The 12,588-nt window shown below is 54.0% G+C and overlaps 1 protein-coding gene across 2 annotated transcripts in view; it reads right to left on the reverse strand.

Moving 5' to 3' along the window:
• Positions 1 to 10,759, reverse strand: part of RBM19 (RNA binding motif protein 19) — a 51,430-nt gene extending 40,671 nt beyond the window's left edge. Inside the window, exons 1-17 of one of the 2 annotated variants that reach the window (XM_064392235.1) lie at positions 10,634 to 10,759; positions 9,816 to 9,998; positions 9,344 to 9,466; positions 9,085 to 9,123; positions 8,409 to 8,613; positions 7,210 to 7,469; positions 6,675 to 6,749; positions 6,368 to 6,446; positions 5,606 to 5,677; positions 4,457 to 4,657; positions 3,751 to 3,881; positions 3,275 to 3,396; positions 2,501 to 2,597; positions 1,958 to 2,068; positions 1,401 to 1,601; positions 636 to 753; positions 266 to 405 (exon numbers count right to left, since the gene is read on the reverse strand). In XM_064392235.1, the coding sequence (XP_064248305.1) occupies positions 266 to 405; positions 636 to 753; positions 1,401 to 1,601; positions 1,958 to 2,068; positions 2,501 to 2,597; positions 3,275 to 3,396; positions 3,751 to 3,881; positions 4,457 to 4,657; positions 5,606 to 5,677; positions 6,368 to 6,446; positions 6,675 to 6,749; positions 7,210 to 7,469; positions 8,409 to 8,613; positions 9,085 to 9,123; positions 9,344 to 9,466; positions 9,816 to 9,998; positions 10,634 to 10,669 (2,193 nt within the window). In that variant the 5' untranslated portion in view covers positions 10,670 to 10,759. Of the gene's footprint in view, positions 1 to 265; positions 406 to 635; positions 754 to 1,400; positions 1,602 to 1,957; positions 2,069 to 2,500; positions 2,598 to 3,274; positions 3,397 to 3,750; positions 3,882 to 4,456; positions 4,658 to 5,605; positions 5,678 to 6,367; positions 6,447 to 6,674; positions 6,750 to 7,209; positions 7,470 to 8,408; positions 8,614 to 9,084; positions 9,124 to 9,343; positions 9,467 to 9,815; positions 9,999 to 10,580 lie in introns of both variants that reach the window. The other variant, XM_064392236.1, reaches the window with a different exon arrangement.
• Positions 10,760 to 12,588: the final 1,829 nt, after the last annotated feature.

A 12,588-nucleotide genomic window follows, 5' to 3' on the forward strand; every position in this document is an offset into this window, starting at 1 on the left:
TGCCTCTCACACACCAAGCAGTGCCTGTCCCAAGGAGGAACACTACAGAAAACATGGCAAATCAGGAATGTTAGAAGATTTCCTACTGCCTCCACCTGTCTCTAGGTGGAATTAAACCCCACCAAAACAGCTCCAGATGCATTTGTCTTAACTGACACCTGGAGTGATGTTCCCAGTCCCAGTAGAACCCAGTGCTCTCTCATCTCCCACCAGATCACACTGGCTGCAGCTGAAATCCTTTAAGCACTGTGTCCTTATTGCTCACCTCCTTCAGTGTGTCTTCTGTGGTGGCAAAGTTCAGGTTTTTGATGAACAAGGTACACCCAGGAGTATTTTCTTCTTCTTCCTCTTCCTCCTCCTCTTCCTCCTGTGCTGCTGCTTCCTCTGAGTCTTTTATAGCTTCACCTGAACCAAGAAGAATAAACCTAACTTTGTAAGATGCAACAAAGCAAAATTTTGGGGGAGTTGCCCACTCAGACTGTGGGGGAGCCCCTGGGATGGGGAGAAAGGTGGTGTATTTAGGGAGGGAAGATCAGCCCTCACAGTGGGAGGTCACCCAGACAAAACACATCCTGTGGCTTGACACAACAGCAGAGGAAAACAGAGACCCCCAGCAAGCCAGCCAGAGTTCTTACCTGCTACCAGCCCTGCTCCATCCTCCTTTCCTGGAGCCCCAGCTTTTTTTTTCTGAGGGGTTGGGCTGAGGAAAACCCCCACTGGAGCCCACTCCAGATACAAGGGCACAGAATGAAACTGTGAAGGGAAGACAGGAGAGAAATGAGGAGTGAAGGGCAAGGCCTGAAGGAAAAACTCTGCTCTCAGCTTCATTTTCACCTTGTTCTGTAATGGGAAACAGCAGTGAAAAAGCTGAGTAACCTCTGCAAGTGGCTAAACTGTCACGAAAGGATCCAGCCTTACAGGACCAGAGCCTAAACTGTCACAAAAGGATCCAGCCTTACAGGACCAGAGCCTAAACTGTCACAAAAGGATCCAGCCTTACCAGACTTCAGTCTAAACTCTCTGTCACAAGAGGATCCAGCCTTACAGGACCAGAGCCTAAACTGTCACAAAAGGATCCAGCCTTACCAGACTTCAGTCTAAACTCTCTGTCACAAGAGGATCCAGCCTTACAGGATCAGAGCCTGCCATGGGTCACTCCTGGATTGTGAAATGGAAAAGAAACCCTCCAGCTGTGTCACAGCCCCCTTCTCCAGCATCCTCTGCAGGCTGAGCCCTGCTCTGCTGTACCAGGCACCTCCCTAAATCCAAAGGGCACAGCTTGGAGCATCAGTGCCTCAGGGATAACAGCCTTCCCACACCCCTGTGCCCCCCACGCTCAGAGAGCCCTCCTGCAGCTTCCCAACTCACCAAAACCCCCCCTCCCCAGGCAGTGCCCCCACCTTGGAGTAGGCCAGCCTGGTGAAGGCTAGCTTGGCCTCTGTGGGCTCCAGGAACTCCACGATGGCTGTGATGCCTCCCTCGGGCAGCAGCACCCGGCCCAGGCCCCCGTGCTGGCCAAAGAGCTCCTCCAGCTCCAGCGCGCTCGTGCCGGCCGGCAGGTTCTTCACCAGGATCACGGTCTTGCTCCTCTCACCAGCAGCCTGACACAGCCAGCAGGGAAAGAGAGACAATATGGGATGGGAGAGAGCAAATCCAGCAATTTTCTAACTGGAGACTTTGGATCTCCAAGGCTGTGCTCTCCCTCTCTCTGTGTCACTCCTGTGCCAGATCCAAAAGGACTGACAGGCATTTAGGAAACACTCCCTGGAAAATCCACATCTCATGGATTTCACACATCCCAAGCGCTGCTGATTTTGAAATGGATACATCTCCCAACTCATCAGGGAGGGTTCAATCCTGCAAAATTGAGGATTTAATTACCAATTTCCAAGAGAGCTGGGAACACCAGGACTAGAAGAGGTGGATCCCCACTGGTGCCTCCAGCTGAGCCTCTCACCTGGCTGAAGGAATCCAGGCTGACTCCGTTTTCCACGAGGAACCGGCGGATTTCCTGGACCAGCTCTGTTTCTCCCAGAGCCACTCTCACTGCCACGCTGTCTTTGCTCTCCTGTGGGCAAGAGTTCAGTCACCTGCTGCTCTCAGAAGCACATGCAAAGGGAATGTGGCAGGCAGCTGGAGGGTAAAATGCTCAAGCTCCTCTGGAGATGCTGGAAATTGTGCTGTTGGAATTCAAACGTGTCCCAAAATAAAATGAAATTTCCAGGAAGGATCTGAGCTTCACGTGTAAATTCCCACCAACTTCTAGTTATGCAGAAATGCAAAATTCAGCCACAGGAAAGCAGAGTGGGAAGGAAGGCTGGGGACCAAGGGATCAATAGGCTCAGACCCCACAGAGCTGCTACAGCACCACAGCCTCAGCCTGTGGTGCCCATGGATGTGTGAAAGCTTTTCCTGTGCAAGACCACGAAGGCCCAGGCCACAAAGAAACAGGCAGGAAAGTGATGTCCCACCCCAGCTGATCCACCACAACCCAACTCACAGCATCCAGCACTTGGCTTTTGGCAGCATTGTACTTGTGGGCCATGGCATCAGCCACAGCGTTTGTCCCCACGAACAGCGCGTTCCAGTTGTGGGAGCTGGCAAGAGAAAACACAGCCAGGGTCAGTCATGGGCCCCCCCCAGCCGATAATCCTGGGAAAAAGCAGCTCTGAGCACCACCACAAGCAGGCAGGGTGAAGGGAGAGGGAAAGAAGGGTGGAAGATCCCTAGAGAAGGGACAGGATGAGGAGATGTGACTGGAGAGCAAACGGGAAGCAGTGCAGGCAGCTGAGCTCTGCTCCCCAGACCTCACTGCCCACAGCTCTGCAGCTGAAGTTCAGGCACTGGCTCAGAGCAACACACCTTTCCAACTGCTTTCCCAAACCATGCAAACCCCTTGCTTGCAATTCCTTTTAACACAGAAAGCATCAATCACTTCTTTCATTTGTCACACAGCAAGAAAAAGCCTCTGCAAGCTTTAGAATTACAGGAGGCCAAGCAGAGGAGCAAGGCCCAACTGATCTGAAAGACTCCCCTGAACAATTACAGAATCAGATTAACTCTTATTAGAGAAATAACTCATGCCAAAGCCATTCAAACCTCCCAGCTTCTGCTGCCCACTGAGCTACTGCAGCTACTTGGGCAGAGGAGCTGGGGAGGTAAGAGAGAAAGGAAACAGAGCTGCACAGCAAATGCTTCATCAACCTTGGGAATCTCCACAGCCCCTGTGAAGATCCCACATGCATTCCTGGGAATCTGGCAGCTTGTGTTGTACCTGGCACTGTTGGCTTTGTCCTTGGCCTCTTTGCTCTTTTTGTAGGAGGAAGATTCTTCTCCATCTCCAGCTTCCACTTTTTCCTTTTTGATCGTGGAGGGTAAAAGATGCATCATTCTGCCCTGCAAGACAGGAAGGAGAGGTCCAGCAGCTCTGGAATAATCCACAGATGTCCACATGGAAGAAATTTCCTGGCACCTTTCCCAGTCAGACAGCCTTGGTGGAAGGAGGGAACTTTCTTTCCCAAAGGAGCCACAACTGCAAGTCAAAGCATGAGACAGACTCAGAGCTCCTTCCCCACCTCTACCAGGATTTTGGTGTCTGAAAGCTGCTCAAACCAAGCTGCTCTACCAAAAGAACCTGCAGGAAAGCCTCAACCTTTTTAACAAAGCCCAGAAGCAAACAGTCAGCCACATTCCCACCAAGCATTCCCACCAGCTGCAGTGCAAAGCAGAGGAGAAGCCCCAGAGCTGTACCTGGAACACCTGCCCATCCAGCTCTGCCAGGGCCTTCACAGCATGCTCAGGGATCATGTAGGTGATGAAAGCAAATCCCTTGGGTTTCTTGGTGAGTTTGTCAATGGGGAAGTGGATCTCTGAGAGGGGTCCTGCAGGAGGAAAGGCTTGGTGGTCACAGATGTCCCTGCTCAGCTCTGAACTGGCACCTCCCAGACACAGCCAGGGATGAGGGGAGCAGCTCTGGATGGGTGGTGAGCCACCAGCCTGGGCCAGGAGCTGCACAGGGCAAGGAGGGCCCAGCACAAGCAGCCCAAGTCCAGGTGTGGCAGCTCATGGGCTCTGACAGGTGGCACAAACCAGGCAAGCTCTGAGCAGCTGCCTTCACCTTCAGTCAGGGAAAAACACCTCCACAACCTCACCCTCTCTGGCCCAGGATGCCAAGAGAACCTTAAATGTGTTTAATTTGGAGGTAGATCAGGGAAACTTTACATTTACACCCCAAGTTTGGGATGTCAAGTGGATCTGAAGGGTTCAGCTCTAACCTGCAGGAAGCCCCCTGCCAAACAGGCTCACATAATCACACCAGAAAGTAAAGATGATGGGAGCTGGGCCATGTCCAAGAGATGTGGGACACAAAGCTTTGTCCATCCCCACCCAGCAGAAAAACCTCTGGACAAAGGAAAGACATTGCCCTGCAAGTTCCAGTCCCATGGCAAACACTCACCATACTTGGCAAAGATCTTCTCCAAGTCCTCCTCAGTGCTGGTGAAAGGCAGATTCCTGACAAAGAGTCTCCCTGATTCAGACAAGTCCTCTTCCTCCTCATCATCCCTCAGTGTCCTCTGCCAGGGCTGGTGCTCAGGTTTTGCTGGAACAGTTTCTTTTGGGGTGTTCCTGCACCGGGAAATCTCCACACAGCGTCCACCTGACCCCCAAAGAACAGAGGGACCTTGGATGCTTCCCAAGGCCACAAACAAACAACACCCACATGCAAATGATGCCTTGAGAGGCTGCCTGGAACAGAGGCTAGGCAGTGTTAAAGGAATACAGGAGATACTTATTTAAAAGGCCTTCAAAGGACACACCTTGGGCAGTACAAGAGCCCAAGGAGGCTCCAACCTCAGGTCATGAGGTTTCACACTTTTATGGGTTTTGGTCCATTTACATATTGGGGTTAATTGTCCAATTACACCTTCAGGTTATGAAGTCACATCCTCCCAGACTGCTCTCCTGAATTTGCTGCTGTTTATATTTTTTGGGCCTGAACTGGAGAATGATTGTTTTGGCTAACTAGGCTGTGAGGAGAACTTGCTAACACTTGACATGAAGTTTAGAGTTATATACTAATGTAGTACAGAATCTGGATAATGTGAAAGCTAAAACTTAAGGCATCCCAGAGAGCCCAGGGTTAGACACAATTGCAGCCCCATAGGCTCTGAGCAGGACTCAAAAATAAGGGAGAGGTGGGGACCATAAGAGTCAGTCTTCATGAAAATCAGGGTATCAACCCCAGCCCCCTTTCCCTTCAGAGAGCCCCAGCCTGTCTGTGCCAGCCCACACAGCATTTGCAAACAGAATTTCAGAAGTTATTCCAAGGGTTAGGCCAAGCCCAGGGCTCCAACCCAGCCCTGCAGCACTGTCTGTACAAAGCTGGACTCAAGGAGTGTTATTTTTACCCAGCAAGAACCACCTCAAGCACACGGCAAAACACGAGGGCCCCAAAACCCCACTCCTGTCACAGCACCTGGTTCATCCCAGGGAACAACCCCCCCATCTGCCTGGGAAAAACTGCAATCACAGGAGCTACTTGTGCAGGGAACACTCGAGCAGCTGAGCTCCAGGGCTGGAACAGGGAGGAACAAACAGCCCTTACCCAGGAATTCTTTTTTCCGCTTCAAGGCCCTTTGCATTTCTGCTTCACTCTTCAAGTCAACAAAGATGTAACCTTGGAGGAAGGGAAGGTTCAACTGAGCATCATGTGGAGAACACACACAGCCACTAATTGGGTAATTAAGGGTGAATTGCTTTAATATAGATTCCTATAGATAGAGCATTCAGCTCCCATGGAAAGTTTCAATCCAGCCTGGAGATGACGATGTCAGACTGGAAGGCTGCCCTTTTAAAGCTTATTCTTTATATACAAATCACAAAAACTTTACTCAGATCTGGAGGAGGTTTTCACAGGTGCCTCTGAGAGCAAATAAAAGGTGCATCTGCTGTGGGACTATTAAAGGAAAAGAGCACACAGCAAAGGAAAAGGAAAAGAGCACACAGCAAAGCTCCAAGGACCTGCTCACACAAATCAGCACAGTGCCCTGGGCTGCTGCAGCTATCCCAGAGGAACAGGCTTTTCCTTGGCATGGTTTGGGTGTTTAGAACAAAGTTCTGGATGCAGCTCAAGAAAAAAAAAAAAAAAAGCTCCTGCTGCTACTCCTAAGGGAGCACAGCCAACATTACTCTGCCCAGGGCATCCTGTGGACAGCAAGTAGGGCAGGAGAGCTGCAAAGTCACAGAAAGGTCTCCAAGAATCAGGCCACGAGCCAGGGATGTGGAACTGCAGGCTAAAAGAGCAGAGGGGTGACCAAGAGGTGCCCTAACTCACAGATCCCACCCCCCTTCCACACAGAACTCTCACCTGAATTCTTCCCCTGGGCCTTTTTTCCCATCCGGATTGCCACTGGCTTCAGAGGGAAGAAAAATTCCCGAATTTTTTGCTGTGGGAAGAATCAGAATTGTTTGAATAATTCTCAGATACAGGAACCAGCAAATTGCAGGCTTAGGTTTTTACATAAAAACACCCAGATCTCTGCACAAAGTTCAGAAGCTCCCCTGATCACCCACAAAGGAGTGAGAAGTGAAAAGTTTCTGCAAACATTTTACAGAGGTACACTCTGAGACACCCCTGAGCCTCCCTCCCTGCCCAGCTGGGAAACCAAACTTGCCTCAGTGATGTTAGAGGGGGCCCCACGAAGTTTCACTGTGAATGGAGTGCTGGCTTCCCCTGAGCTGGCCTGGCTCTGCACAGAGGAGGGGGAAAAAAGGGTCAAAAAGCTGAATGAAAGAACAAAAATCACAGCACAGCCAGCTGGGCTTGGCCAACAAACAGGAGGCTGAAGAGTGAGAGGGAATATCAGGAGATTCCCACAGCTGCAGCAGCCTGGGGCAGGAGGTGCCAGCTGAAGGGGCACTGCCATGGAAAACTGAGTTCTGCTGTTTCCAGGACAGCATTTCCTGGATAAAAACCTCTGAGAAGGGCACTAGCAGCACTTAGCTGGAAGCCCCATCTTTGGGAATTTAGTCAGCCCTGAGGGAATTCAGTGAAATTTGTAAATGGGTCACACCAAGAAAGCCAAGAAAGATGGAACCCAGTGGGGCCTGCAGCCTTCCCATGCTGTCAGCTCATTCTGCAGGGACTGACAGACACCTGCTAGCCACAAAGCTGCTGCTTCAAAGAAGACAAATCTAATCCAGCTCTACCTCTAGTGTGGATCCTTTTTTCTTCTTCCCCATGGGTGTTTTTTGCTCTGTTTGTTGGGCTTTTGGCTTCTCCCTTTTCTCTGGGTGGGTTTCTGCAATGCCTGAATCCTCCTCAGTCTCACTTTCCTCCTCCTCCTCCTCAGTCTCTGTTTCTTCCTCTGAACTGGATGAGGAGGAAGAATCCTCCACCACTTTAGATTTCAGGTAATCCATGTCTGAGAGGTCTTTGCTGGTAGCTGCTTTCTTCCCTTTTTTCTTTCCTGGCAGAGAGGAGAGAGCAGAGAGGTTTTTTCACACAGATGCTGCTGGTCTGCCCCCAGGCCAGAAAAAAGCTGAGAACTGACACAACCATGGCCATCACCTCCTCATCCTCCACCTTTTCCATAGGAAAGGTTTGAGAACAGCAGAGCAATTTCATCTTGGCACTCCCAGACTGACAGCCTGGATTTCAAGGCAACAGTTCATGTATAAAACACATCAGAAAGGGGTTTGAGGTGCTCCAGGATGAACTATTTTGTCACAATTTTAACTAAATAGCCCAAGCAAGCCTCAGAGAAGGGTTTGAAGTGTTCAGTTTTACAGGGAAAAGGACACAAGCACAGCTGAATTTGAGTGACCCAAGGAGAGATGAGCAGGAGGGAAAACACCATTGACTCCACCAGAACAGAGAAGGAAATCCCATGGAGGGAGGTAGGAAAGCTCCAAACCCACACCCACCCCTGCTGCAGGGACACTGGATCCTAAATGACACACACCAGGCTGTGAGGCTTCAGACAGAAGCCACTACTCCAGGTTTGCTCTCAGGCACTGAACCCTGGCCCTTCCCCCAGCCCAATTCCAGAAACGTCCATCAAAGGCACACCAGACAAGTTCCCAGCCACCCACAGGTTCCTAAAGCAACAGGAACCACATCCAGCCCTGGAAATCCTGGGGATGAAAGGGGCTGCAAGCAGCAAAGCTGCAGATGTTTGCCCTGTTACTCCTCCCCAATGGCACAGGGAAAGCACAAATGGCACCCCTCAAATATCAGACACTGCATTTGCCACAGTTCCCCAAATCTGGGGAAAGAACCAGGGGTTCCCAGCACACAGGAAGGTCAGAGCCCACCCTCCTGGTGACACTGAGTCCAGTGCTGTCACTCCCTGTGACAGCAGTCACTGGGACTGACACGAGCAAAGGGTGACAGCTCCCTCAGGTACCTTTAGCCTCCTCCTCATCCTCAGAGGGCTCATCCCCAGCCTCACTCAGCTCCTCAGACTCATCTGAGTCAAAGTTCAGGTAATCAGCTGCTGCTGCCTTCCCCTTCTTAGGCTCCTCTGCCAAAGTGTCATTGGCCCAGGTGGCCACCTGGGACCGCTTCTGGTGAACCACCAAGAACTCCTGGAATGTTTTATCTTCCTTCAGCTGTGGGAAAGAAAAAGACAAGACCTGAGGAGAAACTCATTGTGAATCTGAAATCCAAGATAGCACCTCATTTCCAGCAGTGTAAAACCAACAATCCCTTAAGGGGAGCTCAATTTACACTGACAAGGTGACGAAAGTCTTCTCAAGGTGTCTCATTCATGCTCTTTTTTATAACTGGTGTTTAGAAAGCACTTTAAAGAGGAAAACAAAACAATAAACAGATAAAAACCCAGCCAAGTTAAATGTGACACAACTCACCTATGGTTAAACCCCAGAACTGCAGAACAGAGCAGACCTGGGTGCAGTGTGTGCTCACAGGAGCTGACCACTAAAACCCCACACTGGGGTTGTTAAAATGATTTTTACACTAAAACTGGGCTGTCCCAGCCTGAATGAACAGCATGGGAAGTGGGAGAGACAGGAACTATTCAGCAGCAAGAGTGCAGGGACAGCAATCCAACCTCAACTCACCTCCTTTAAGTTATCCACTGGATCCTTCTTCTTTTTATCCTTGGGAAAAAAAAGAAAAAAAACCCAGAGAGGTTTATTGTAAACACAGGCAATTCCAGGTAACCCAACAGCACAGGGAACAGAGACCCTGAGGCAGAAACAGCAGCAGGACCCCAGGATCTGGTGTCCCAGCTGCTCTGTCCCCTCCCCACAGGCCAGGCCACCCCCCTGTGGCACTGGCACACTGCAGGGCCCCAGGAACCAGGCAGGGCTCACTCACTTTCTTTGTGCCTGCACTTGCCAAGAGCTCCTTGGTCTGCTTCTCTGGGGCAGGGGCCTTCTGAGAGTGCTTGCTCCAGGCTTTGGGCTTTGTGGGGTCACCAAAAGACTTGCACAACTCCACCTGGAAGGAGGCAGGGCTGCAGTTAAACACAGGGCTGTAACTGCTGGGTGACTCCACTCAGGGATTACTGTAACCCTGATGGGGTGGAGGGGGTGCAGGAACAGCTTGGAAAGCACAGAGCTGCACATTCAATCACCATGGGGGCCTTGAAGTGCCACCCCTGCCATGGCAGGGACACCCTGCACATCCCAGGCTGCTCCCACCCCCCTCCAGCCTGGCCTGGATCCAGGGGCAGCCCCAGCTGCTCTGGGCACCTGTGCCAGGGCTCACCACCCTCCCAGGGAAGAATCTCTCCCTGAGATCCCATTCCTTAGGAGCCTCAGGGAGCTGTTTCTGGAGAAGAGCTCACTGTGACTCTGGAAGTGTCTATGAAGCTTTTGTTGAAGTGGTTCAGGGCTGCCTGAGCCTCATCCTCAGACTTGTAGCCAATGAAGCCGAACTTCCGGAACCTTCCATCCTTGGTGTACTTGAGGCAGCAGTCAGTGAGGGTGCCAAAGGCAGCAAAGAGCTTCCTGAAGCGCTCCTCCTTCATCTGGGAAGGGAGGGAGGGAGCAGGAGGGGAAGTCAGCCCCACAGAGGCTCTGAGGACAAGTCCAACCCAACACATTCTGTCCCAAAGAGCTCCTGGAAGGCTGCAGGGAGCACAAAGTGAGCCAAACCCGCTTCAGCCACTCCACCCCATCCCTTCGTGCTCCCCCCGACCCACGCGGGGATGGGGGACGGGCGGGATCCTGCCGGGCACTGCAGCACCGAGGGCTCCGGCACCCAGCCCCGGCAGCGAGGGGGCACAGCGACCACAACGAGACCACCGCCCACCCTGAGGGGCTGCCGGCCGCCAGCCCATGCCCCTCACGCTGCTCCCTGCACGTTCCTTCCCCAGGAGCGCTCCCTCCATCCTCCCCCCCAGGTTCCCCGTGCTCCCAGCACTGACCGCGACTCCTCAACCCCGCACAGCCCCTTCCCCCGGGACATCCCGCCGCTCCCCCTCCAAAACCTCATCCTCCCACCGCTTCAAGCCTTCTCTCCCGGGGGAGGTCCCCCCGCTCTGCCCCGTCCCCACCACACGCTCCCCTCCCTGCCCGGCATCCCGCCTCCCCCCGCAGCGCCCCCACACCTTTCCTAGGCCCCGCACGCCCTCTGCGCCCCCGGCACCGCACAGAGCCTCACCCCATTGGGGAGATTCTTGACGATAAGCCGCGACATGGCAGCGACAGACACCGACGAGGGAGAACTCAGCGCCGCGCACGCCGCCCCATGGGCGCCGCCATAGTCTCCGGGTCACGTGGCCTGCGGGCGGCACCGCGCATGCGCGCGCAGAGACCCGGATGTTGGTCCTTAGCAACGGCCCCTTAGCAACGGGGCCTGCAGGGCTGGGGCCGCGGGAGCGCCCTCGGGGCACCGGGGACGGGGAGCGGCGGGGAGGGGAGCAGGGGCAGGATGAGGAGGGGCTGGTCACCCCCGGGTTTCCCCGCAGAGCGGGCTGCAGCCTCCCGGCCCGCCCGCGCTGCTCGGCGGGGCCGCAGGAGGGAGCTCCGCGCCCGCCGCTCCCGGCTCCGGGCGGCCGCTGAGCCAAAAACCCCTCCGGGGATGATGAATTTGGGCGGGGGGATGGCGCAGAGAGCCTCGATGTCACCCCTAAAAGTCATGCGGAAGGGGGACAGAGGGTCTAGTCCAGAGAAACTCTGGATTCCTGGATGTTTTCACGGTGCCAGGTTGGACGGGGCTGGGAGCAGCCTGAGGTAGCAGAAGGTGTCCCTGCCATGGCAGGGGATGGAATGAGATAAGCTTTAAGGTTCACTCAAATCCAAACCATTCTGTGGTTCTGTGAATGAATGCAGCTTCCCTCCAAGGAATGGCTAAATAACCCCACAGCCAGAGGATGTGCTGTGAGAGCACCAAAGGATCAAAGAGAGCAAAAGTGCTGGAATACAACAATCCCTGGAGGGTTACTGAACACTGCAGGGCCTTTCCTGCCTGAACACCACCCACAGCTCCCTCATGAGGGGCAGCTCCAATGTCTGCTGTGCCCGAGGGAACAGCTGCAGCTGTGCCAGGGGAAAATCAGGTTGGATGTTAGGAAAAGGTTCTTCCCCAGAGGACTCCGTGATCCCTGTAGGTCCATTCCAACTCAGGGTATTTTATGCTTCCATGATCCATTGCTGGAGGCTGAGCGTATCAGGGGGAGCAGAACTGTTGTACCTCAAGCATCTCCTCCTGCTCAGAGCCCTCAGCCCTGTCTGCCTGTCTTACACCAGCTGGAACTCTGAATTATGTTGTTATTCCCGGAGGAAGATGCTGGGAACAGCTCTGAGCTCCGGCACCAGCCCTCACCCACTCTCCCCACGGCTTGGAGCTACCCCAGGGATAACTGGAGCAGTTCCACCCCCTGACACCCTCTCCTGATGGCCCTCGGAGGCTGCTCCAGCAGCTGAGCCCATCCCAAAGGCTGAAGGCAGCAGGGAGACAGGGCAGGAGCAGCCTGGGGGAGGCACCCCCAGCCCAGGCACACCCCAGCGTCCTGGCAGGAGTGGGGTGCAGCCCCTGCTCTCCCGGGGTGAACAGCAAGGGAAATGCATTTTCCAGGAGGCAGAGCAGAGCCAAGGCCAGGCTCGGGGCAGGATATTCTGGGAACGCCATCAGTGCCCTGCTCAGAGTGCACAGCACAACCCCCCTCACCCACAGCCATGGCTGGGGCTCCCAGGGCAGCTGCTGCTCTGTCCCCTCACGGGGCTCTCCGTCAGGTGTCACAGCACAGGGACCAGCTCCCTCCCCCTCTGCCTCTGCTCGTCCTTGTCAGGGCTGTCACTTGGCAGGAAGGCTGGCACTGACAGGACCCTCACGCCATCACTAACGCATCCAGACCTTGCCCTTGTCACGCCTGTCCTCTCCGAGACACTTGTCCCCTGTCTCCCTGCCCGTGTCCTCCTCACCTGCTGCGTGCAGCTGGCAGCAGTGCCCACACTCAGCAGTGCCCACGCTGCCCAGACAGGGCTGCCCCTGCCTGTTCCTGCCCCCCGAGCAGCTGGGCAGGGATGGATCCCGCCCGTGTCCGACCCCTCTGCTCTGGGCAGGGATGGATCCCGCCCGTGTCCGACCCCTCTGCTCTGGGCAGGGATGGATCC

This window comes from Passer domesticus, chromosome 17 (assembly GCF_036417665.1).
Source record: "Passer domesticus isolate bPasDom1 chromosome 17, bPasDom1.hap1, whole genome shotgun sequence".
NCBI lineage: Eukaryota > Metazoa > Chordata > Aves > Passeriformes > Passeridae > Passer > Passer domesticus.